Source organism: Pelodiscus sinensis, chromosome Z (genome assembly GCF_052426305.1).
Source record: "Pelodiscus sinensis isolate ZL-2025 chromosome Z, ASM5242630v1, whole genome shotgun sequence".
Lineage (NCBI taxonomy): Eukaryota > Metazoa > Chordata > Testudines > Trionychidae > Pelodiscus > Pelodiscus sinensis.
Genome location: NC_143085.1, coordinates 7,109,818 through 7,132,129, shown reverse-complemented (window position 1 = coordinate 7,132,129; position 22,312 = coordinate 7,109,818). Strand labels below are relative to the sequence as shown.

The 22,312-nt window shown below is 44.5% G+C and overlaps 1 protein-coding gene across 6 annotated transcripts in view; it reads right to left on the bottom strand.

The window, feature by feature from the left end:
• The window catches only part of CIT (citron rho-interacting serine/threonine kinase), a 150,541-nt gene that overhangs the window by 99,497 nt on the left and 28,732 nt on the right, over nt 1-22,312 (bottom strand). For 5 of the 6 annotated variants that reach the window (XM_075898126.2, XM_075898129.2, XM_089775208.1 and 2 more), the window contains exons 10-13: nt 21,401-21,581; nt 10,200-10,305; nt 9,174-9,317; nt 6,839-6,958 (exon numbers count right to left, since the gene is read on the bottom strand). In XM_075898126.2, the coding sequence (XP_075754241.1) occupies nt 6,839-6,958; nt 9,174-9,317; nt 10,200-10,305; nt 21,401-21,581 (551 nt within the window). Of the gene's footprint in view, nt 1-6,838; nt 6,959-9,173; nt 9,318-9,455; nt 10,180-10,199; nt 10,306-21,400; nt 21,582-22,312 lie in introns of those variants that run through there. The other variant, XM_089775210.1, reaches the window with a different exon arrangement.

Below are 22,312 nucleotides of genomic sequence, written 5' to 3'. Positions count from 1 at the left end.
CTATCTGCAGCAACCTGTCAACTTCTCTCACACATAAATTCTCAGGAGAAGGGTTCCTGAAGAGAGATGGCTAGGGGAGCTGTGGGAGAAGGGGGGGGGGAAAGGTTAGTTTCAGGGTATAGCCATACTGCGAACCCATGGGTTCATAATTATGGAGTGTAGGCAGTAGGGATGTCAGATATTGTGTATGTGAATAGTCATGTAACCATATTAAATCTTTGCAGTTACACAACTATTTGATGGTTCCAAGGGGCAGGGCCAGCAGCCAGTGCACTCCAGGGCCCCATTCCCGGGTAGCCCCTTGCCATTCTATGCTACTGCCTCTATCATAAGCAGCAACGCAAAATGGCAGGAGGACCAGTATGCAAGGAGAGCCAGTCCCTATCCGTGGAGGGTACAAACTCCCCGCAGAATGAGGCTGCTACTGGTTAATTGTCTAGTCAACTACTCATTGACATCCTTAGTAGGCATGAAGGAAAGGGCATAAAAAGTGGGCAAATAAAACGGGGGGAGGGGACTGATCCAGGAAAGTGAAGCCCTTGTTCTTTGTCACTTCTAGTGGTTCACAGACTCCACAAAAAGAGAATTAGGGACTGGATGAGTATGTAAGTACTCATGCTCCTTGACAGGGACAAAGTATTTGCACTCTGCCCTTTTGGAAATGGCGAGCAGGAAGAATGGGGTCTGCCAAAGAGCTCTTACGATCTTTCTGACCCAGTCATGGAGGGGCAAAATAACACTGGCTGTGGTTCTCTGGCCAAGCACCCCAAAGAGGGTTTCTGGAGGCTCCTCCAGCTCCTTAACTGGAAATCTAGGTGGGAGGACACCATTTAAAAAAATCCTGATGGGCTCTCATGGTATCCTGTGGAAGTAGAGGTGGAGGCCCCATGATGGCCTCATCTGAGGACAAGGAGGATGCCCGCTCCAATGGAACCTCTTTGGGCAACAGGGAGCAAGAAGCTGATTTATTATCTCTTCCTCAGTGGGTGGGCTGGTGGCCCCTCCAGCACCAGGGGCTTCTTGAAGAGGGAGGCTGACAGTGCCTTCGGTGCCCTAGCTACTGAGGGAGGCATCTGGGGTGGCATAGAGAACCCCCATAGGTTCCACAGGCACCACTGGGCAGGTCAGGGAATCTGAGGCCATGGCATCATTTGTGGCCCTGTCTGCAGTAAAGAGCCTGAGTCAGCAGTAAAGAACAGGGCTGTGGGGTAAGGCTTGCAGATCAGATGCTTCCTAGAGACCAACAAAGTGTGAGCAAAACTCTCTCTCTCACTCTCTAAAGAGAGAGAGGTATTGACCACTCCTGATTGAGGCTGACCCAATCAATGCAGAGGAGGGTCTACTCTGACATCCCAATGAGCAGTGTCAATCAGAGAATCTGCGCCAGGTGCGGATAGGCAACCAGTGCCATGGATGAGGGGCACCAGCGATTGGAGTGGGACAACAAAAAACCCCTATGCTCTCCTGAAATGTTTGGAGGAAGCCGGTGCTGGCAGATGAGTTATCTGTTCCTTGAGCATTGACTGGAGCACGAGGAGAAACATTCTCGGGTATGCTGCATACGGCAGGCAGTGCATGCCTCACAAGGTCCACACCAGGCATGTCCAAAGTCCGGCCCGCGGGCCAATTGCGGCCCGTGTTCTGGTTTAATATGGCCCCCGCTTCCTCCCCCTCTCCTGGCTCCCCGGCGCTTTTTTGAACTGGCGCGCCCAGCGCGCCGCTTCCGGCCGCGCCGCCGCCACCACCCATGGCCTCCGCGGTCCTAGAGCCTGCCCTGCAGGGCACGTCCACAGCCCCGCTCCCCTGCTCGGCTACGGGTTCGCCCTGCCCCCGGGCCGCCGTGAGGCCGGCGTGCCCTGCGCTCTCCGCCCGCCTCCGACCCCGCGGGCCCTCCTCCTTGGGGCTGAGAGTGCAGGGACAGACTCCGCAGCTGCAGAGATCGGGAAATGTCTCAGTACCTGTGATTGGCGCTGCGCACTGTCAGCTTCCTGGCGGGCTCGGGCACGTGGAGCTGCGAACACACCCGAGCTCATCCTTAGACTCGTCACCATACACAGCCACAAAGGCAAGAGAATTCTTGTTGGGCAGTGTATTAGTGCAGTGTATTACTTGGGCAGTGTATTACTCAGACCAAAACCTCTGGCACTGCGCTCACATGATCCCTTCCCCTTCTGGTCAATTTCAAAAATGGCGACTGTAAATAAGAGAAGGAAAGTTGACAGTGAGGGCCACCGCTTCCAGGACAGGTGGAAAGTGGAATATTTCTTCACTGAAATACTGAATCACTGTGTTTGTCTGATATGCCAAGAGACTGTGTCTGTTTATAAGGAATTTAATGTCAAGAGACACTACCAGTCGAGACATAGCACATACGACAAGCTAACAGGGCGCGACCGCAGTGAAAAGTTGAAGCAACTTGAAGCTGTTTTAATGTCACAACAGCGATTTTTCATAAGAGCCCGTGAGTCAAATGAAAATGCCACAAGGGCGAGCTATGAGGTGGCAACGTTAATTGCTAAAAATTGCAAATCTTTTGCTGAGGGTGACTTTATCAAAGAATGCGTTATGAAAATGGTTGAGAATATCTGTCCCAAGAAGAAGCAAGAGTTTGCCAACATTTGCCTGTCTCGTAACACTGTAGCACGGAGAACTGAAGAGATTTCATCAGATATTAAGAGACAGTTGACGTCCAAAGGAGTGGATTTTGACTTCTTTTCAATAGCCTGTGATGAAAGCACGGACCTATCTGACACAGCTCAGTTGCTGATTTTTATGAGAGGGGTGGACGATGAAATGAATGTGACTGAAGAGCTACTTGACCTCCAGAGCCTTACGGACCAAACAAGAGGAAAAGATTTATTTGTTTCTGTTAGTTCCGCCATAGATGACATGAAACTGCCGTGGAACAAAGTTACTGGGATTATTACTGATGGGGCACCTGCCATGGTTGGTGAACGAAGTGGATTATCAACCCTAATCTGTAACAAGGTGATCGAAGAAGGAGGCAAAGCTATTAAACTCCATTGTATCATTCATCAACAAGTTCTCTGTGCTAAACATCTCAAATATGATCATGTTATGAAACCGGTGCTAAAGACTATTAATTTTATTCGCTCTAAAGCGCTGTGCCACCGCCAGTTTAAACAGTTTCTACTGGACATCCAGGCTGAATACGAAGATGTTTTATATCACAACGATGTAAGATGGCTCATTCGGGGGTCTGCACTGCAGCGTTTCTACTCTCTCAGAAAGGAAATCGGAGAATTCTTGGAAACAAAGAGACAACCAATGTGAGAACTATCTGATCCTATTTGGCTGGCTGATTTGGGGTTTCTAGTTGACATAACAAAGCATCTGAATGTACTGAACACGAGTCTTCAGGGGAAAGATGCAGCGGTGAACCAGCTTTATTCACACCTCAAAGCCTTTGGGACAAAGCTGCAACTTTTCATAAGGCAGTTGTCACAAACACAGCCCAATACCATACATTTTTCAGCGTTGCAGGAAATAATGAACAGTTTTCCACAGGACAATATCAGTGCGCAAACGAGCAAGTATGCAGCAGACATCGCATCTCTGGCTGGGGAGTTTAAACGGTGCTTTCAGGATTTTGCAGCTATTGAAAAGGAGATCAGCCTTTTCTCCTCTCCATTCTCTTTGACCCCGATGATGCTCCAGATCAGCTGCAGCTCGAGCTCATTGAGCTGCATTGTGACAGCGAGTTACGCAGTCGTCACCAACAGCTCTCTCTTGTGAACTTTTACCTCCAACTGGATAAGAGCCAGTTTCAAGAGATTCGAACATTGGCTAAGAAAATGCTGAGCTTGTTTGGCTCAACATATATGTGTGAGAAGACATTCTCTGCTATGAACTTTAACAAGAACCGCGTGAGGACAAGACTAAGTGACTCTCACCTGCGTGACATTTTGTGCATCAAAACCACTGCCTTTGAACCAGACCTAGCCTATGTGCTGCAGTCCAGATCTCAGTTTCACCCTTCACATTAGTGCAGGCAAGTTTTTTTTCAATTGAGATGAATACATTGTAAAATCTCAGTTAATGTCAGTTGGTCTAAATCAGTTATAAATATATTTGGACACAACATGTATACTTGGTGTTATGTTCCTGTTCATATTTTTTGAACTTAAAAGTTGACAGACAACCTTTATTACCAATAATATGTAATGTACTTTACAATGTTCCTGACATATATTTCAGCTTCCTGGATTTTTTTTTCATCTGGCCTTCAGATATGAAAGGCAGAGTGATTTAACACCTGTTTAGATTTGTCATCCATGTGACAAAATGAAAAGTATGCTGTTTGCAATAAACTTTGCATAAAATAGTTAATTTGCATTTAATTTTAATGGTTCAAAGAATGTCAGGCAAAATGGTCGGCCCTCACGCATGTTCACTTCTTCAAATCCGGCCCTCTTTGAAAAAAGTTTGGACACCCCTGGTCTACACTCATTTATTGGCAAGTATTGCCTCAAGTCATTGAGCCCCGTTGCACCAACTGGGGAAGCACACAGAGCAATGGGCCTTCTGCCTCACACTGCGAGGGGGTGATTTCTGGCCAGATATCCTTCTAGAGTGGGAATAACGAGAAGTCCTGTGGCACCTTATAGACTAATAGATTTATTGGAGCATAAGCTTTCGGGGGCAAAGACCCACTTCGTCAGATTCATGTCTGGGAATGCTGCCTATGTAGGGACAGAGATGGACCAAATGAGGGTTTCCCCTATGATGTAGCTTTAGCTACAACTGCCATGGGGAACATTTGCATCAACATAATGTACTGGGCCACTTGAAGAGCCTTGGAGGTCAATAGCATGCAGAGCTGAGCACTGCTGTCCAAGGTAGGTGAGGGGGATGGACTACACTGCTCAGTCTGATGTGGAAGTCGATGGGCCTGACAAAGCAGGTCTATGCTGGCTCCCTGCTTGCCTTTTTCTTTCAGCAGACCCAGAGATCTGCCTCTACCCACATTCCTAGGTTTCTTAGGCAAAGCCCCAATGACAGGGACCAGTGCCGGCTTCCATATGGTACCATTGGTGCACTACGCACCGAAGCACTAATGCTTGGCAACAAATCCGAGCATTGATCATATTCCAGGCAAGGGCCAATTCCATCAGGAGAGGTTTTAAATGAATGTCTCTCTCCTATTTAGTTCATGGCCTAAATGTTTTGTAAATCTGGCACTTGCCATTAATGTGTGCTTCTCCCAAGCACCATAAACAGTTATCATGTGTGTCGCTAATTGGCCTATGGCGATTAACACAACTTAAAGCAGGGGGAGAAGGAAAGCAAAGGAGATCAGGGTATGCCCCCTCCTAAGGCAATGCCTGAAAGGGACTTATAAACTTACCGTATATACTCGAGTATAAGCCGACCCGAATATAAGCCGAGGCACCTAATTTTACCGCAAAGAACTGGGAAAAAATATTGACTCGAGTATAAGCCTAGGGTAGGAAATGAGGCAGCTACTGGTAAATGTAAAAAATGAAGATAGATACCAATAAAATTACATGAATATTTATTTCAAAGAAAAACAATAACCTAGCTCTGTAAGTGGAAAAGGGGGTCAACAAAAACAATATGGTATCAAAAATACCGTAACTCCCGCTCAAAGTCCTCCCGCCAATCCAATGAGCCCCTGAAGGGCCGCCTGCAAGAAAGCGCCCAGCGCCAGCACCAGTCACACACGGGAACAAACGCTCGGACACTCGGCCCAACCAGCTCAGCCCCCTCCCGGACCATTCCCAGGCCAGAGCCCCTCTCGGCTGCTCCCCGAGCCTCCCTGCCGGCGGCCCCGGGGCGAGGCCGCTGGCTCCAAGCAGCACCTGCGGGCGCACCCGCAACCCAAGCGGCTGGCAGAGGCTCCGAGCGCCCCGCGCAGCGACGGCCCCCGACACACGGAGCCCAGCCCGCTCCCGGCAGCGCCCCCCGCCCCGAGCGCCTCGGTTACCGGGGCTGGAGCTCCGGGCTCACGCGGCTAGACCCGGCCGGCGGCAGAGACGCGCTGAGCCCGCCCGCGAGCAGGAGGCACGAAGCCATTTCTGGAAAGGCCCCGCCGCGCAGTCCATAACAATAACACCTCCTGACAGATACGACAACCTGGATGCCTTAGAACCTGACCAGCGTACTCACTTTCCTCAGTTCTCGAGATGCTGACTCGAGTATAAGCCGAGGGGGGCATTTTTCAGCACAAAAAATGTGCTGAAAAACTCGGCTTATACTCGAGTATATACGGTACCTAAATTATGAACACTTAACGGAACAAAGAAAGAATATTTACAGGTAAAACAACTGAGTAAGACAAGACAGACACAACAGCAGTAGCTGTATCACTGCAGTCCCAAGCGCCATCACTGGGAGCAAGAAGGAAAGAGTGTGGTGGGTTTCCAGCAGTGTCCTATGTAGCATGGCATGTGCGCGCCATTCCTCTATGGATATTGCCAAAGGAAAATCTTCTGGCACTGGTGCGTGTGGCAAGCCCACACACCTACCTTGAATGGGCATTAGCAAGGAAAGAATTGATTTTTCCAACATGGAAGTTTCCCAAAATATTGCAACTTTTTAATTTGTTTTTTAGGCAAAGATTTCATTTGATCAGGTTGATGGACTGCAAAAAATAAAGGAAAGCTCAAGAGCACTTACAAACACATACGTCCAAGTTTGTTCTTAGTTACTTTCTTTAAGGAACTCTTCCCACCACCGCACACACAGGGAACCTTAGTATCCCACCAACATAAAATAAATTCCTGGCATCAGAACCAGGTGACATAAGCAGTGCAATTCTAGTGTCAGATGTTCTGCTCTTAAGAAGCAGTTGTACCTGTTCTTTGATCTCCTGCAGTTTTCGGCTTTGCTCTCTGATATCATGAAGAAGCTGTAGTGCCTTGTCATCCTCCTGAGAAACCTCCATCCGTGCCTGTTCCAGACTTCGCTTTAAGCTCTGCAAAAAGTAAAATGCTCAATGCATAGACCCTTTGCACACTATTCTACAAGAAATATCCTCAGCTAAAGGAGCAAAAAGATTCACCTCAAATACTGAGACAACACATTAAGACATCAATGAGAGAATCATGCAAATTCTCTGCTACTGCTAACTTCAATTTTTCCAGCTGGAGAAAAGCAGGAGGAGGAAGAAAGCAAAGGAGATCAGGGCTTACCCCATCCCAAGGCAATGTCTGAAATGGACTTATAAACTTACCTAAATTATGAACACTTAACAGAACAAAGGAAGACTACAGGTAAAACAACTGATTAAGACAAGACAAACACAACAGCAGTAGCTGTATCACTGCAGTTCCAATCATCACTGGGAGCAAGAAGTAGTGTCAAAGAACATATGCAGTAATACTTCTTAGCAACATTAATTATCCATCCATTTTTTTTATATTTCTAGCACTGGCACTCATTTGATGCTACCATTACTATCATGACTAGCTATTTTCCCCCCACTGTTGAACATCATTTATGTCCTTTTCTCTTTTTTAAACTTTAAAGAAAAAAGGACAGCATTAATGTTTCAAGGTTTGGGCAAAACCTTTGCTTACGGATCTCAAATTAGATTACTGCTCCTATCACCTACTTAGTGTGCATATCATCTGTCATCTAGAAGGATCCAAAACGTTTTCATGTTTATACAATAAAATCTAGTATATCCAGATGGTTCATCTGTTTCAGATGCCCCTCCTGCTGTGTGTTACTGCACTGAAAGCCCCCCATTTATTCTAATAAATTCATGTTCCCTCTTCTATTTAGAATGATAAATGAAGTTATACTCCACAGGAAATGTTACACACACCACTGTAAAACAGCCACTGATGGAGTGTTATCTTGGAATGCTACATGGACAGAGTTTTGGTGCGGGGGGGGGGGGGGGGGAGGAAGACAGAAGAATATCAAATCCAATTGAAAATACAAACACTATTTAAGAAACAAAAAACAGGACTATGTAGCACTTTAAAGACCAACAAGATGGTTTATTAGGTGATGAGCTTTCGTGGGCCAGACCCACTTCCTCAGATCAAACAGTGGAAGAAAATTGTCACAACCATATATACCAAAGGATACAATTAAAAAAATGAACACATATGAAAAGGACAAATCACATTTCAGAACAGGAGGGGGATGCAGGGGGGAAGGTAAATGTCTGTGAGCTAAGGATATTAGAGGTGATAATTGGGGAAGCTACCTTTGTAATGGGTAAGATAATTAACGTCTTTGTTTAAACTTAGGGGTAAAGTGTCGTATTTAAGTATGAATGACAGTTCAGAGGATTCTCTTTCAAGTATGGTCTGAAAAGGTCTTTGATGCAGGTAATTAAGTCGTTGAGACAGTGTCCTTTCTGGCTGAAATGGCAAGAAACTGTTTTTTCTTTGTGATCCTGTCTAATATCTGTTTTGTGGGCAACCCCTCCCCCCATCCCTCTTCTGTTCTGAAACTTGATTTGTCCTTTTTATATGTGGTCATTTTTTAAAATTGTATCATTTGATATTTATGGTTGTGACAATTTTCTTCCACCATTTGATCTGAGGAAGTGGGTCTGGCCCACGAAAGCTCATCACCTAATAAACCATCTTGTTAGTCTTTAAAGTGCTACATAGTCCTGTTTTTTGTTTCAGCTACACCAGACTAACACGGCTACATTTCTATCACTATTTAAGAAGGCAGAGTGTAAACACCCTTATTGCATTTTTGCCAAGACAACAGGCCAGACATCCCTACTCATGCAAAAATGACAAAGCATATTAAATGTACATCTTTAAGGGCCTGTTTTTTATATCCCAGCTGAAAAACAGCATTTGTCACAGACACATTGCTATTCGTATGCTGGGAAACTAGAGAAGTGAGAACTCAGAATGTCATATTATTGAGTCAATACCACCATTTCCTGAAACACCTTCATTATCCTTTGAGGTTTTCCAGCTACTGAATAGGCCCCACCTTGCTTTCATTCTGAAGTCTATCAAAGCTCAGAACCCAAAAGTGACACAGCATAGCTATTAGGACAAGAACAGAACCAAGACAACAGTTGTAGCTCCTTTACCATTACTATGGAATGATGTTGTAATAAGCACCACTGAGACCATCATGGAAAAGAAAATTAAAAGACCATCAGAAATGGCACCTTCAGAGGGAAAAGGACTAGGGTAAAGGCTCACACTGCATTCTGTGATGTAGGTTGCCAGATCCTGCTCCAGGAGGGATCGCTGGGTCTCAGAGGCTTTCAGTTCCACCTCCTTTTGGCTAAGTACAGCCTCCACCTCTGACACCCTCCGGTGCAATCGTGTCATTTCCTGCTCCATCTGCAACAAATATTGAAAGGTTAAAAAACATTTCAAAAGTTCTCTCCGTCACTAATTTCAACACACCGCATGTGATGAATTTCAGTCTCTAAGAGACTCCTACTTATAATTTTCCAGATGCTATTTAAATTCCAATACCATTGTGTCTGCTCCTGGGAATGCACAGTTCTTCACAAGGACAAGTAGTAAGTCTAAGTCACCCCATTCATTCAAGCTGCTTGTTCATATTCAGTCAGTCATTCTTCGAACCCCAGTTAGCAAAGAAGCCACAATCATTTTTCACTTGATTTTGCAGAGATGGGTCACTTTAGCTTTATCCCAAATCCATGTTGGACCAGAGGATGGTTCCCCCCCATTTCTTTGCAGGAATAAATGGTCAAATCCAGCACAAGACAGAGACACAAATAATTGCACTCTCTTAAAGTCTCAAACAATACTTGAAGTTTTATAGACTCCAGGGAGTTTTCTTGATTCAGAAACAACAGTTAAAAGATATTCACCAACTCAATGAAAAGGCAACAGTTACACAAGTAGAAGCTGAAGGACTAGGAAGAGAGACTTTGTATCACTCAGAATAGCAGTGCAGCAACTCTGCAGGATGAGGAGGAAATACCACATGCTTGAAGAAGCAGTCATCTGTGTCCTGGTGAGAAAAGGACTGTTTAAAATCCAGAGCCTCCTCTTGTTAAGTTTAACACATCTACAGCATAGGCATGGCCTAAATTCATCTTCTTCTTTACTGAACAGGAAGCGACTTCACGGATGGAAAAAAACTTTGCCCACCACAGAACTGGATGATCAGAAGCATCTGACAGATCCCTTGGCATACACTGGTTGTAGATTCTTGGAGCAATGAGGGAGGCCACTCACATAAATAAATACCTTGTGACACTTGTCCTGGGTGTCCTGAAGCTCTTTGCTCTTTAAAAGGAGTTTCTTTTCCATGGAGCTGATCTTAGCTGGAGAGTCCAACCCTGAGACAACAGTTCTAAAAGAACAAAGCCAAAAAATACATAAATATAAACAAAATGGTACAGATCATTTTTGCCAGATCATTGGATAGTTATCAGGAGCTAGAGGAGGAAAGATGAGGCAAATTTTATGGTGTAACAGTTACAAGATTAGGTCAACCAACATTGTGAGTCTTTAGTAACCACCATGTTAGATCCTTTACAAGGTTACAAAGTTAGTACAGGTTGGACTTCCCTTGTCCAGCACCCTCAGATCTGCCGGACCAGAGGAGGACTCTCCCAACACAACCCATGCTGTCGGGCTGACCCCAGCAAGGGCTCCAGCCTTGACCCGCTGCCGCCTGCCCAGCCATGGCTGTCATTGGGTCGGAGTTCCACAGCTGGGAACAGAGTCCCCTTCCTGCTGCAGGGGCCGGGACGGGAGCTCTGTGGACGGGGCCAGAGCTCTGCAGCCAGGGATAGAGGTCTGCTGCCGAAGCTCTCCAGCTGCCACTGCTGTCACAGCTCCGTGGCCACTGGTGGCATCCCTGAACTCTATGGCTGCTGCCACCATCCCCAAGCTCTCCAGCCAGGGCCAGAGTTCTATGGCTGCCACTGCCAAACCCCCACTGCCACATAGCTGCAAGGGCCAGAGCTCCCTGCTGTACCACCTGCCCCTCCACACTCTGCCCCGTCTCCCAGCAGAGTCTCCGCACCCCACGGCTGCTCCAGCCCTGCAACCTGACCTCCCTATACCTGAGCTATGTAGTCTACAAATATCCATGGTTCTGCCAGACCACAGATATTGCCAGACCATAGAGTCCCAGTTAAACGAAGTATAATCTGTAGTTTCATTTAAACAGTAAGTTTTAAGTCATAATGTCAAATAATGAGACAAGATGCTTCTTGTATATATCTATTTGTGGGTATTACACAACTTTCAAAAACAAAAGATAGCACTAGAAAAGCAAATGAAAGCTTAAAATGTGCCAAACTCTAAACCACTGTGAGCTGAAATGTCTCCACATCAACTTGTTTTCTGCTATTCAAATATTTTACTAAAACATTCCTCCAGTCCAGCTCTATACACCCCTTCTCTATTTCATCAGCATTAACACATTTATCCACATTTCTAGATCTCAAAGTTCCATCAATAAGCTGTGTGTCAAGAGAAAAATATACTTAACTGTAGCATTCATTGAAATCTGACTCCAGGAAATTAAAAAAAGTATTTACATTTTTAGCACTCTCTCTGATAGAGGTCTTTACTTTTTTTCATGTTGATTTAAACCAGCATTTCTCAAACTGAAAGTCTCAACTCTTAGGGGAGTTGCAAGCCTACTGCAGGAGGGAGGGGTTACACTACTGCCACCCTTACTTCTGTGCTATGTCCAAAGCTGGGCAGCCATAGAGTGGCGGCTGTTGGTGATTAGACACCCAGCTCTGAAGGCAACACACAACTAAAGGTGGCAATACCACATTATGACACCTTTATGTCTGCACTACTGCTGATCACAGTGCTGCCTTTAGAAACAGGCACCAAGCTGAGAAGGCAGTGTTGCTATCAGAAGTAGTGCCGAATGAATGGTGGCATAATATGGGGGTCATCATTAGGGAAGTCAATGTGCAGATGACTATACGATTAATCGATAAATCTGGGTTATTGGTTAATCCTGTTGACTACTTGCATTCCCCCCATTGCTGCCTTTCTATCAGAGGCAGCAGCGTGAGGAGGGGGGCATGAGAGGCTGCCACAAAGCAACCTCTGTCTGCAGCAGGCCCTGGACAACGGCTGCTGCCACCCTGTATCACAGGCAGCACTGCAGGTAGCAAGCTGGAAGCTGGTTTTTGATAGAGGCAGTAGCATGGAGTGTCAAGGGGCTCCCTGGGTGTGGGGCCAGGAGCACACTGGCTGCCAGCCCCACCTCCAGGAACTATTGAATAGTCATGTAACTGCTAAAATTTGATGCGGTTAAGCCACTGTTCAATTACATGCTATCTAATGTCCCTAGTCATCAGTTTTTGGGGGTGGCAGTCATCAAAGCTTGGACTACTTTCAAAGGGGGCCCCATCAAAAAAGAAAGGTTTGAGAATTCTTGGCTTAAATTGATTCTAGAAAAGTATTAGAAGTGATATTTGGGATTGGAGCACATGTTACTGTTTTGTATTATAAAGCAAATAATAGTTAAAATATCTTATTTAAGTATAAATCTCAAATAATACCAAAAAAAATCAAAAAGACACATTCAACAGAAACAATCTACTGCAGCAAAATGTGATTCAAACTAGATAGTTAAGCAGTTAAGTAAGGAACCAGCTTTAACAGAAGAAGCCTAGAGCTCACTGTTAGTTGAGATTTTAAAAAAGTACAATGAAGATGCTAATAAAAGAACATGCAGTCTGCCCACACATTGCTTGATGGCTTCTCCTGGCCACAGCTTTGGTATGCAGCCTGTTATCCCCCTGGAGAGAAATGAGCTTCGAGCAGCCCTTTGCACATAGCTACACACCCACACACAGTAGCACTGTCTCTTCCTACACCAAGGAAAGTTTGATTTTACCACCACCATTTTCTGAGAAAATTTATTCCCAAGTCCAAATATACACAAAGGTTATTAGTCTCACAAAAGAAAAGAAATGGACTTTTAAAAACTGTGCTGCAGCGGCATGTATGAAAAAATAGATCTTAATGAATGCCCCATTCTAAAGCCATTTGGAGACACAATCGTGCTATTAACCTAATAATATGAGAGCCCACCACACCTGACATATGCAGAAACACCTAATATAATGAAATAATTAAAAAAAAACTAAGAAACAGGCCTACTAGAAGAATGACAAAACGTAAATGAGGATTTATTAGAATAAATCTTGAAAGGGTATGAACTGGTTAAACATTACTTAAATTGGTTAAATGGTCTAATCAACCCAAACCTCCTAGATTATCATTTTAAAAAGTCAACATATCAAAGTATCACTATACGCCTCCAGACAAAAAGCAGCCATTTGAGAAAAATACTTAAATTTCATCACAGACAGGCATACAAACAAGGCTAAAAATGGATAAGTGCGAAAAAAACAATTCCAGAAATAAAAATTAAAAAGGAACATTAACTAAAAAAGAATCTTTCAAAATAGAATTAATATGAACATAAAAATTACAGCAACTGTGTAATGCTAATTTTGATAAGTTTTTAAATATTAAAATGTTAACTTCTGAGATTATTAAATTCTCTCAGCAAAATACATTTAAAAAAAATAAGCATAGTTCCATAATATTAACGATTCCCCTTTAGTTTTCTGCTCATACCATACACACTGGTCAGCAGATTCTAGCTAGTCCTGATAGAAAAGAGGACACTTTTTATACCACTGGTTCATTTTAAATATCTGTATTTCATCTTTGGCTGACATTTGGTTTTTGTTTTAAGAAGAAACAGGCTCATAATACTGTCCACATCATTTTGTAATTCAAATATTTCGTATGGAGAGCCAACTGAACCATCCAACTGCACTGCAATACAACAAACAATCAGTATGGGACCCAGTGAGAAAGTACACCACACAGCAGTGGAATGGTAGAATAGAATAGTATGTACAGGCAGTCCCCAACTTACGCAGATCCGACTTATGTCAGATCTGCACTTACGAACGGGGCTTTTCTCGCCCCGGAGCTCACGGGCGGCGGATCGCCACCCATGTCCTCCGGGGCGAGAAAAGCTTCTCCCGGTCTCCCTGGTCTGCTGGGGGGGTCCAGCAAAGCCGCAGATCGTTTGCCCCGGAGCAAAGCCGCCCAGGCAGCGGGACTCCCCCCACCTGGGCGGCTTTGCTCCTGTCCCCCTGGTCTGCTGGGGGGGGGGGTCCAGCAAAGCCGCTGGACCCCCCCAGCTGACCAGGGACACCCGAGCAAAGCCGCCCAGGCGGGGGGAGTCCCGCTGCCTGGGCGGCTTTGCTCGTTTGCCCCGGAGCAAAGCCGCCCAGGCGGCGGGACTCCCCCCGCCTGGGCGGCTTTGCTCCTGTCCCCCTGGTCTGCTGGGGGGGGGTCCAGCAAAGCCGCTGGACCCCCCCCAGCAGACCAAGGACACCTGAGCAAAGACTAGGGGGACAGAAGCAAAGCCGCTGAGCACGCCCGTAGGGGGACAGCCCAAGTGCGCCCGGGCTGTCCCGCTGCGGGCGTGCTCAGCGGCTTTGCTCCCTGTCTCCCTGGTCTGCAGGGAGATGGGGAGCAAAGCCTTGGAGCACGCCCGCAGCGGGACAGCCCGAGCGCGCTTGGGCTGTCCCGCTGTGGGCGTGCTCCAAGGCTTTGCTCCTGTCCCCCTGGTCTGCTGGGGGAGGGGTGCAGCTAGTGCCTCCCCCCCCAGCAGACTAGGCTTTTCTTGCCTACCCCTGGGGTAGAGCAGCTGGGGACTGCCGGGTTGGTCCCGCAGCACCGTTCCGGACCAACCCGGCAGCACCCCAGCTGCTCTGCCCCAGGCATCCTGATTCAGCCGCTGCTGATCAGTTTCAGCAGCGGCTGAATCAGGATGCCTGGAGCAGAGCAGCTGGGGTGCTGCTGGGTTGCTCCAGTAGCGCCGAGGAGCCGCACTACTGGAGCAACCCAGCAGCACCCCAGCTGCTCTGCTCCAGGCGTCCCCAAGTCAGCCGCTGCTGAAACTGACCAGCGGCTGACTACAGGAAGCCCCAAGCAGAGTTGCTCTGCGCCAGGCTTCCTGAAATCAGCCGCTGATCAGTTTCAGCAGCAGCTGACTTGGGGACGCCTGGGTTTTTTAAGTTGAATCTGTATGTAAGTCAGAACTAGCATCCAGATTCAGTCGCGGTTGAAACTGATTAGTTTCAGCAGCGGCTGACGCCAGTTCCGACTTACATACAGATTCAACTTAAGAACAAACCTACAGTCCCTATCTTGTACATAACCCGGGGACTGCCTATATTGTTGCTGTTGCATGATCCCCGTTGAACCAAGTTTGGAATGTCATTAACAAACTCTGAGGAGAGCTGCTCCTCTGTAATAGATAGGAGTAACCAACACCCATGACTAATGGGCTAAACTCAGATAGCTAGCAAGGGTGTTAGCGGGGAGAGGGGGCAGGAGAACTAATCAGGATAGAGTGTTGAAATCTGAATTGGATATAGATTCCTTGCCTGCTTTCTTTGTGTGGGGGCGTAAAACCAGGAGTTGAGACACACAGAATGATTTAAACCCAGTCAGGACTACCATGCCTCCAAAAAATTTAGGGCATGGAAGTGGACTGTACCAAGAAAAGATTGGGAGTAAATAAAGGGAAAAAGTGGATCTAGTAGCGATCAGGGTATTTTCTTTATTTTGTGGTTTGGTTTGAACTGCTCTGTGTGAATCTATGCCTCTCCTCCCCATTTATCATCTAAGCATTGTTCCCAGAGATCTTCTATTTTAATTTGTTTTCCTTAGTTGCTCTGTAACATCTAGCAACCAAGTATGCTTTATCAAGTATATCTTTTGTTTTGTAATAAAAATCACTTTTTAAGGTGATGATTTGATTCTTGTGTCCTGGAAGGTACAGGAGGTCTGTCTGTGTGTATCTGCAGGCCTCAGACTGAGAGGTCAGCTACCAGAGACTGAAGTTTGTTTTTCTCTTTATTTTTTCAAGCTTTCTTGTGGCAGAGGAGCTTGGGGGTACCTCTGGAGAAGGAAGTCCAAGTGCTTTCTACCTGGGTCCAAGAAGAAATTGGTTTGTTTCACTTGGTGGTGGCAGCTTTTTTGTTTATTTCTCAGAACCAGTGTATCTGTTACTCTGGGGGGTGGTTTTGTAAGCAGAGTCTAAAGAGGCAAGGATTTTTAAACTCTTTGTGGGCCCCCACCTTCTGCAGTCAGAGTGCTAAAGTGGGGATCAGCCCTGACAGGTGGGATATGGAGTTTGGGAAAAAAATAGATTGCAATCTTTCTTTCCTATCTACTTGATATTTGAGAGTTTTTCTGTCTGTCTGTCTGTTGTTCAAAAACTCCTCCTAACCAGTAAGAGCTAGGACCGCCAAATTTAGTATGCAGCTTCCTTTTATCATAACTTCAAGCAAGGTAAGGGTTTGGTTGTGCCAGGACAATGGGATGTACCTGGAATGTAACTGTTTCTCATAAAATGGAGAGGGAGGGGTCTACTAGCAGGGACAGTTATACTATATAATGTATATAGCAGCAAGGAGCCAGAAATGGGGACCAGGACAGCTATAATCTGATTGGGTCAGCAGAGTGCAGGGGTATAGAAAGGGACGGCTATCTACTATAAATATGAGTCTGTCCATGTATCTTTCTCTCAATCTGTTCCCTACCTGTGGGACATGCACCCCTCACCTACCCATGCCTGCTGCCGTGGCCATGGACAGGCGCTTCTCACCTGGCCCTAAGGTGCTGCAGTGAGAGAGGGCTGGAGTTATCCTCTCTTCCTACAGCAGCTTGCATACTGAACTCCTCATCCCCAGCCCTACCCCAGAGCAATGATTTAAATGAAGAAAAATAAAAAATATTGAATTAAGGAACCAAGTAATGCTGAGTAAATCTTTTAGTTCAAAATAAAAGATCCCTTAAAATACATGCGCTAACTGTGGCAATTTTTTCTTACTAAGAAAATCAGTTCATCTCAATGCCAAAACAAGCATACACTGGATTCACATTAGGCACATGTACTTAAGAATTTAGCAGTGTCCATTTCAGCTGATTACTCCTTTCATGCAAACTACACTCAGACTGCTTCATAAGTACTCCTACCACTTTTTTATGCCTCAACAAGACAGAGTAATCAAGAGAAATGGGATACTTAAAAACTAACAGAAGCCTTATCACAGAGATCCAAACTCACAAAGGATTTTAAGACAAGATGTGAGACGTGTTTAAGGTCACTGTTCCATACCCCATCATTCAGAGTTATCTCAGAAGTCATACACATTAAACCTGACAGCAAAAGCTAACATGAAAACATATAACACAACTAGTATCATCTCAGAATATTTCATTAAATTAATCATTAAACCAAGGGTCACTTTTCTCAGCACAATGTCTGCAATTTCCTCTGGAGTGTGAAGAAATGATTAACAAAAGAGTATTAACTCATGTAAATAAAAACAGAAAAAAGGGGGGATATAAAAAACCCTTAAGTCATGGTCAAATTTACAATAGCAAATGCTAGCCACACTAGCTGTGCTAATCTATTTTCAAGAGGAAAATTACCTCCTTGAGTTATGCATATAAATCAGCTGTCTTAATGCTGATTACCTAGTAATTCATAGATAATAGAGCCACTGGCCTCTCCCAGAGGGATTGTAGTGAATGGTGCAGAAGTGCTGGATATCAGAGGACTCCTGTTCTAATCTTTCCTAGTAAGACTTGCTACAGAAAAAGCTAAACGTTAACCAAAAAGGAATGGCAAGTTCACAGCTCACCCTCTATCATGTACTGTATTTTTACATATGTTCCTATCTTCCTACTTCATCTTTATACCCAGTCTCATAAGTCTCCAACTCATCTGTGCCTCTTTTTTCTACTAGCTGCTGGTATCATCTGTCGTAATCCAGGTCCTTGCAAATATATATTCTCCCCCTTTCCATGTCTCATGTTTAAGGCTAAGATTGTGTCATGGATATTTTAGTAAAAGTCATGGACAGGACAAGGCAATAATAAATTATGGAAGCCCAAATCCTGCCATTCATGAGGCTGAAGAAATCAAGATCCATTAAAATAAAAGAATTCATGATCAAATCATATCCTTCCTCATGATCTGTTCCCTAACTTCATTCCCTTCTCTACCCTTCCACTTTCAGCCTTTCCATTTTCTGCTCCCTCTTATATGCCTGCTCTATCCTAAAGCACAACAAAAAATAAAACACTGATACTATCAAGATATGACTGCAGTAAATTGAGAAAGCAAAATATTATTGGAATCTTGATCTTTCTTTCCTCTTCTCTCCCTTCAGAAGGGCTGGAACAGAAACCGATCAGCAGTTAGATTAAACCCTGTGATGGAGCCAGAAAAAGGTAGGTGCTGAGATCTCTACTAAGCGTGTAAAAGGTTAACCAGTCACCCAGTAAGCATTTGGCTTACTGGAATGCATATTGGGTAACCAGTTAACTGGACAGCCAACCCCATTGGCTGGCTGTTGGAAACCAGTCAAGCCATTGGGATTCTGGCACCAGCTGCACTGCAACACCCCAACCTCATCAAAACTGCCCTGAAAGGACCAGACAAGACCCCAGTCATGCCACAGTAGGGGCAGGTAGGAACCAGGTGTGCTGCAGCGGCCCTGGCCCTTGGCCGTGCTGTAGCAGCCCAATGCGGCATATTATGCCTGTCCACAGGCCCGGAAAGATCCCCACCCCAGCTGCCCTATACCCACCAATGGTTAACTGGTTCCACAATATAATTTTAATTGTTAACCAGTTAACTATTTTGATCAATATTCATATCCCTAATATCTTCTTCAACCAAACCTGAGAATTCCTCATTTTGTATTAGCCTTGCCTCTATCTACTATGAAAAATTTGAAGAACTTGTCCTCATCACATGTCCCTTCTCAGCTTTCATTTTGCTAAACAAGTCCAGCTCTTTTAGTTTCCTTTGGTAAGACAAGTACTCCATTCCCCCTAAATATCCTAGCAATCTTCTTAGGCACCCGTTCTAGTCTGAATTCATCTTATTGAATGAGTGATCAGATCTGTATACAACATTCCAGATGAGGTCTTACCAGTGCCTTGTACAATGGCATTAAAGCTTCCCTATGTCTATTAGAAATAACTAACATAATACATCCTGGATGTAGTGAAAGTAACATGGACCTTGTTAATTAAAATATATTGCTGCTGCTACAGAAAACTATGAGCAGCAATAAAGGCACTAGAGATATCAGTCTGTAAACACAGGAAACCAGCTCTGCATCACTTAGCATAAGAACTACAATTCATTTTTAAATAAAAGCTTATGTTCTGTATTAATGTGTTAGGATCTCAGACTTTGTTAGAGAAAGCACTCCACCTATTATGAGCAAGTACACAAATGATTTTTTAAAATCATACCTTCTGTTGGTTATTCTCATTTACTGACTCCTGTCTAAGATTAGCTTAAGCTTCCTAGGGCAGGTAATGTGTCCTATTTGAACACAGTGGGCACTTTATAAGTTTATAAAGAAGAAATCTTCTTCATTCCCCATCCTAGCACTGAGACTGAGGAGATCACTAGTTATCGCACTAGTTTAAATACTAATTCAATGTGAGTTTAAATACTGATGTACCCAAATCTCCTTACATTCCTTGCAATAGTTAGCAGCTGTTTTTCAAAACAAAATGCAGCTGCTTACTCCCAAAGGTAAATCTAGAACAAGTTTATGAAAATCTAGTTCTAATACAAAGTTCAGCCTATGAAATCAGCAGAATCTTCTTATAAATTTTTCTTCCGAAACAAATTTAATATATGATCAATTGTGTGAGAAAACCAAGCTGCATCAGGAAGTTTTACACAACTTCACCCATAATTCCTCCAATCGTATTAATATTGACCCTTTTTTGCTGTACCTTCACTGTCCTACTATTAGAACCCAAAACAAAATTTCAACAGTTATCCTTCACTGTTACATGCACCACATCTTACTAATCAGTTCCAGTATAGTTTTAGCAATGCATACCTTTAACAACATGCAACATCCCCATTATGACCAGCCTTTAACCATTATCACACAGGTATGTCAATGTATCTGAGACTTAACCTTAAACCCTCTTCCTCTAGCAATAAATACAGATTAAGTCCTGGGCCTCTACCGACAGTTACAATAATGCCATTCTGGTTTTGCTATGTGGAACAAGTCCACTAGGGAGTAGGATGACACCATAAGTCATTTCACTTACAATTCAAGGTAGATTTTAACCCCAAATATCCATAGTTGAAATTTACCAACTCCAGTAGTACTTCCACTGATATCTCACTAAAAGTCAACATCTCCTCTTTCAACTATTATTTTAACCTCCTACTTCTCCCTCCCAACCATGAAGGCAACACCTGTGAGGAGGAGCAATCACTAAAGACAGTCTCCCTTTCTGATCACTGGTATAGACATCATATAACCTTGATTCAAAACATGGGCAAAAGCCAAGAATACTACCAAATTTGGTTCTACACTTCTGTCTCAAGCAACTCATTCAGCACGAACAACTACCATCACAGCCAATATGATAGAGACATGACATCTGGTTTAAGTCCCTGATGGGGACTATGTATTAGTATAAAAAGGCAATGGTTGAAACTAAGATATAACGCCTTAGCATGTTGAGTCACCAAACCAGCAAAAAACACTGCATTTGTGTGTGGCCTTCTGGTAGTGGAGTAAGGATTCCTCAATCTGATGTGCTGCACTAATGCATTTCTCATTGGCTCTCACACCAGGAACCAAGGACTTACCAGGTCAAAGAGGTTTACACGATGCCATTTACACTCTTCCTTTTCCTATCTCAGTTCTCTGTCTGAAAACATAATTCCTTTCCAAATGATGACTAATTTTTATGGTTCTCACTTTCTCACCCCTGCACTGTCTCTGTGTCCCCACAACACATCCACAATACAGCAATGCCCAATCTCAGTGTTAAACTTGACCAAGCAGTACACACTGCCAGCTCAGTGAAGCTGTATCTATGGTTCACTGACCCATCAGCACACACTCCTGGATTAATAGAACTCCTCTGTGGATCACTGATTCATCCTCACACCTACCCCCTAGCTTTGTAACAGCCAGCCTCTGCATTTCTGACCTGACAGAACATACCCACACTTCAGCCTCTGAACTCTACGGGATTTTCCTTCTTACAGGGACCTGCAAAAACAGAAATCAAACCACCCACTCCTCTACAGGGAACAGCAAACACAACTAATCTAAAGTAACCAAATTATAATTTTAGCAATATCAGTTTCAGAACCAGCCTTCTTAGTTTCCATACAAAGCTAGAGAACAATATTAAATTTATAAAACCACAGCAGCAACAGATAGAGCCTAAAGCTGTCAGCTCCCCTAAAGCAGAGTACAGGCCAGTTAAAAGCAGTGTTCCCCCTCCCCCACCCACTCCCCACTACAAGCCCTGATTTTCTTCTATTGATCCCGTTCACTAAGACAGTAATTCCCACTTACTCTGATCTGAGGATCCCCAGAGCCTTGATGAAGGAAAACCCTACAAATGGCAAATCTTCACCCGAGAAACCAGCTGGGTTCAACTGCCGCGGAGCGGATAAAACCCGCGAATTCTTCTCTGGTTCATCAAAATTTGAGGTGTCATCATCAGACCTGAGGGTAGGAACGAAGGGGGGAGGAGCTGGTGGAAAAAACAAGGAGAAAAGACAAATTTCAGCTACAGTTTGCTCTGCAACGGTCCCATTCATTCAGTGTTTGCAATGGCACTGCAGCTCCTGCTTTTAATCTTGCTAACACAAGCAGACTGAGCTGCTGCTCTCACATCGTATTACAGCAACAAGAGATTAACTCTTCAGCTACCAACATGGCTACCATTCTGCAGGCACAATGTCTCCTATGCTGGTTAAACTGGTATTTTGAGTCAAAACAAAAGCATCAGGCTAAGAAAACCTTTGGTCTACTATTTACAGATTACTAGCTCCTGATTTTTCTAGAAAAACAAAGATGTCTCTAAATCACACAATTAGAGGAGTAAACTATTCATGAGAATAAAGTCAGCTACCTTGCTAACCAGCTAAGGACTAATTTCTGTCTATCACCTCTATCAGCATCCTCTGTGTCCAGATTTCTGGTTCTTGTTACCATCAGTAAATGAATCTTGCTCCTGGAAGATTTCAACATGCTGCAGCTATTAACCCCCTCCCCTCCTCCGCAATAGCTCTTGGAGCAGAGAGGAAAAGAAATAAAGATTTGCTTCCCAAGACAGCCTGCTTAGAATTTGTAACTCTTGGTGGGACACCACTGCAGTCTGGCTCTGATACAATCAGCTTTGAATGGAGGTATCAAATGGCACTAATTATCATCTACTTCTCACTCTAATTTTAAATCAAAATATCTTAACTTATTAGCCTG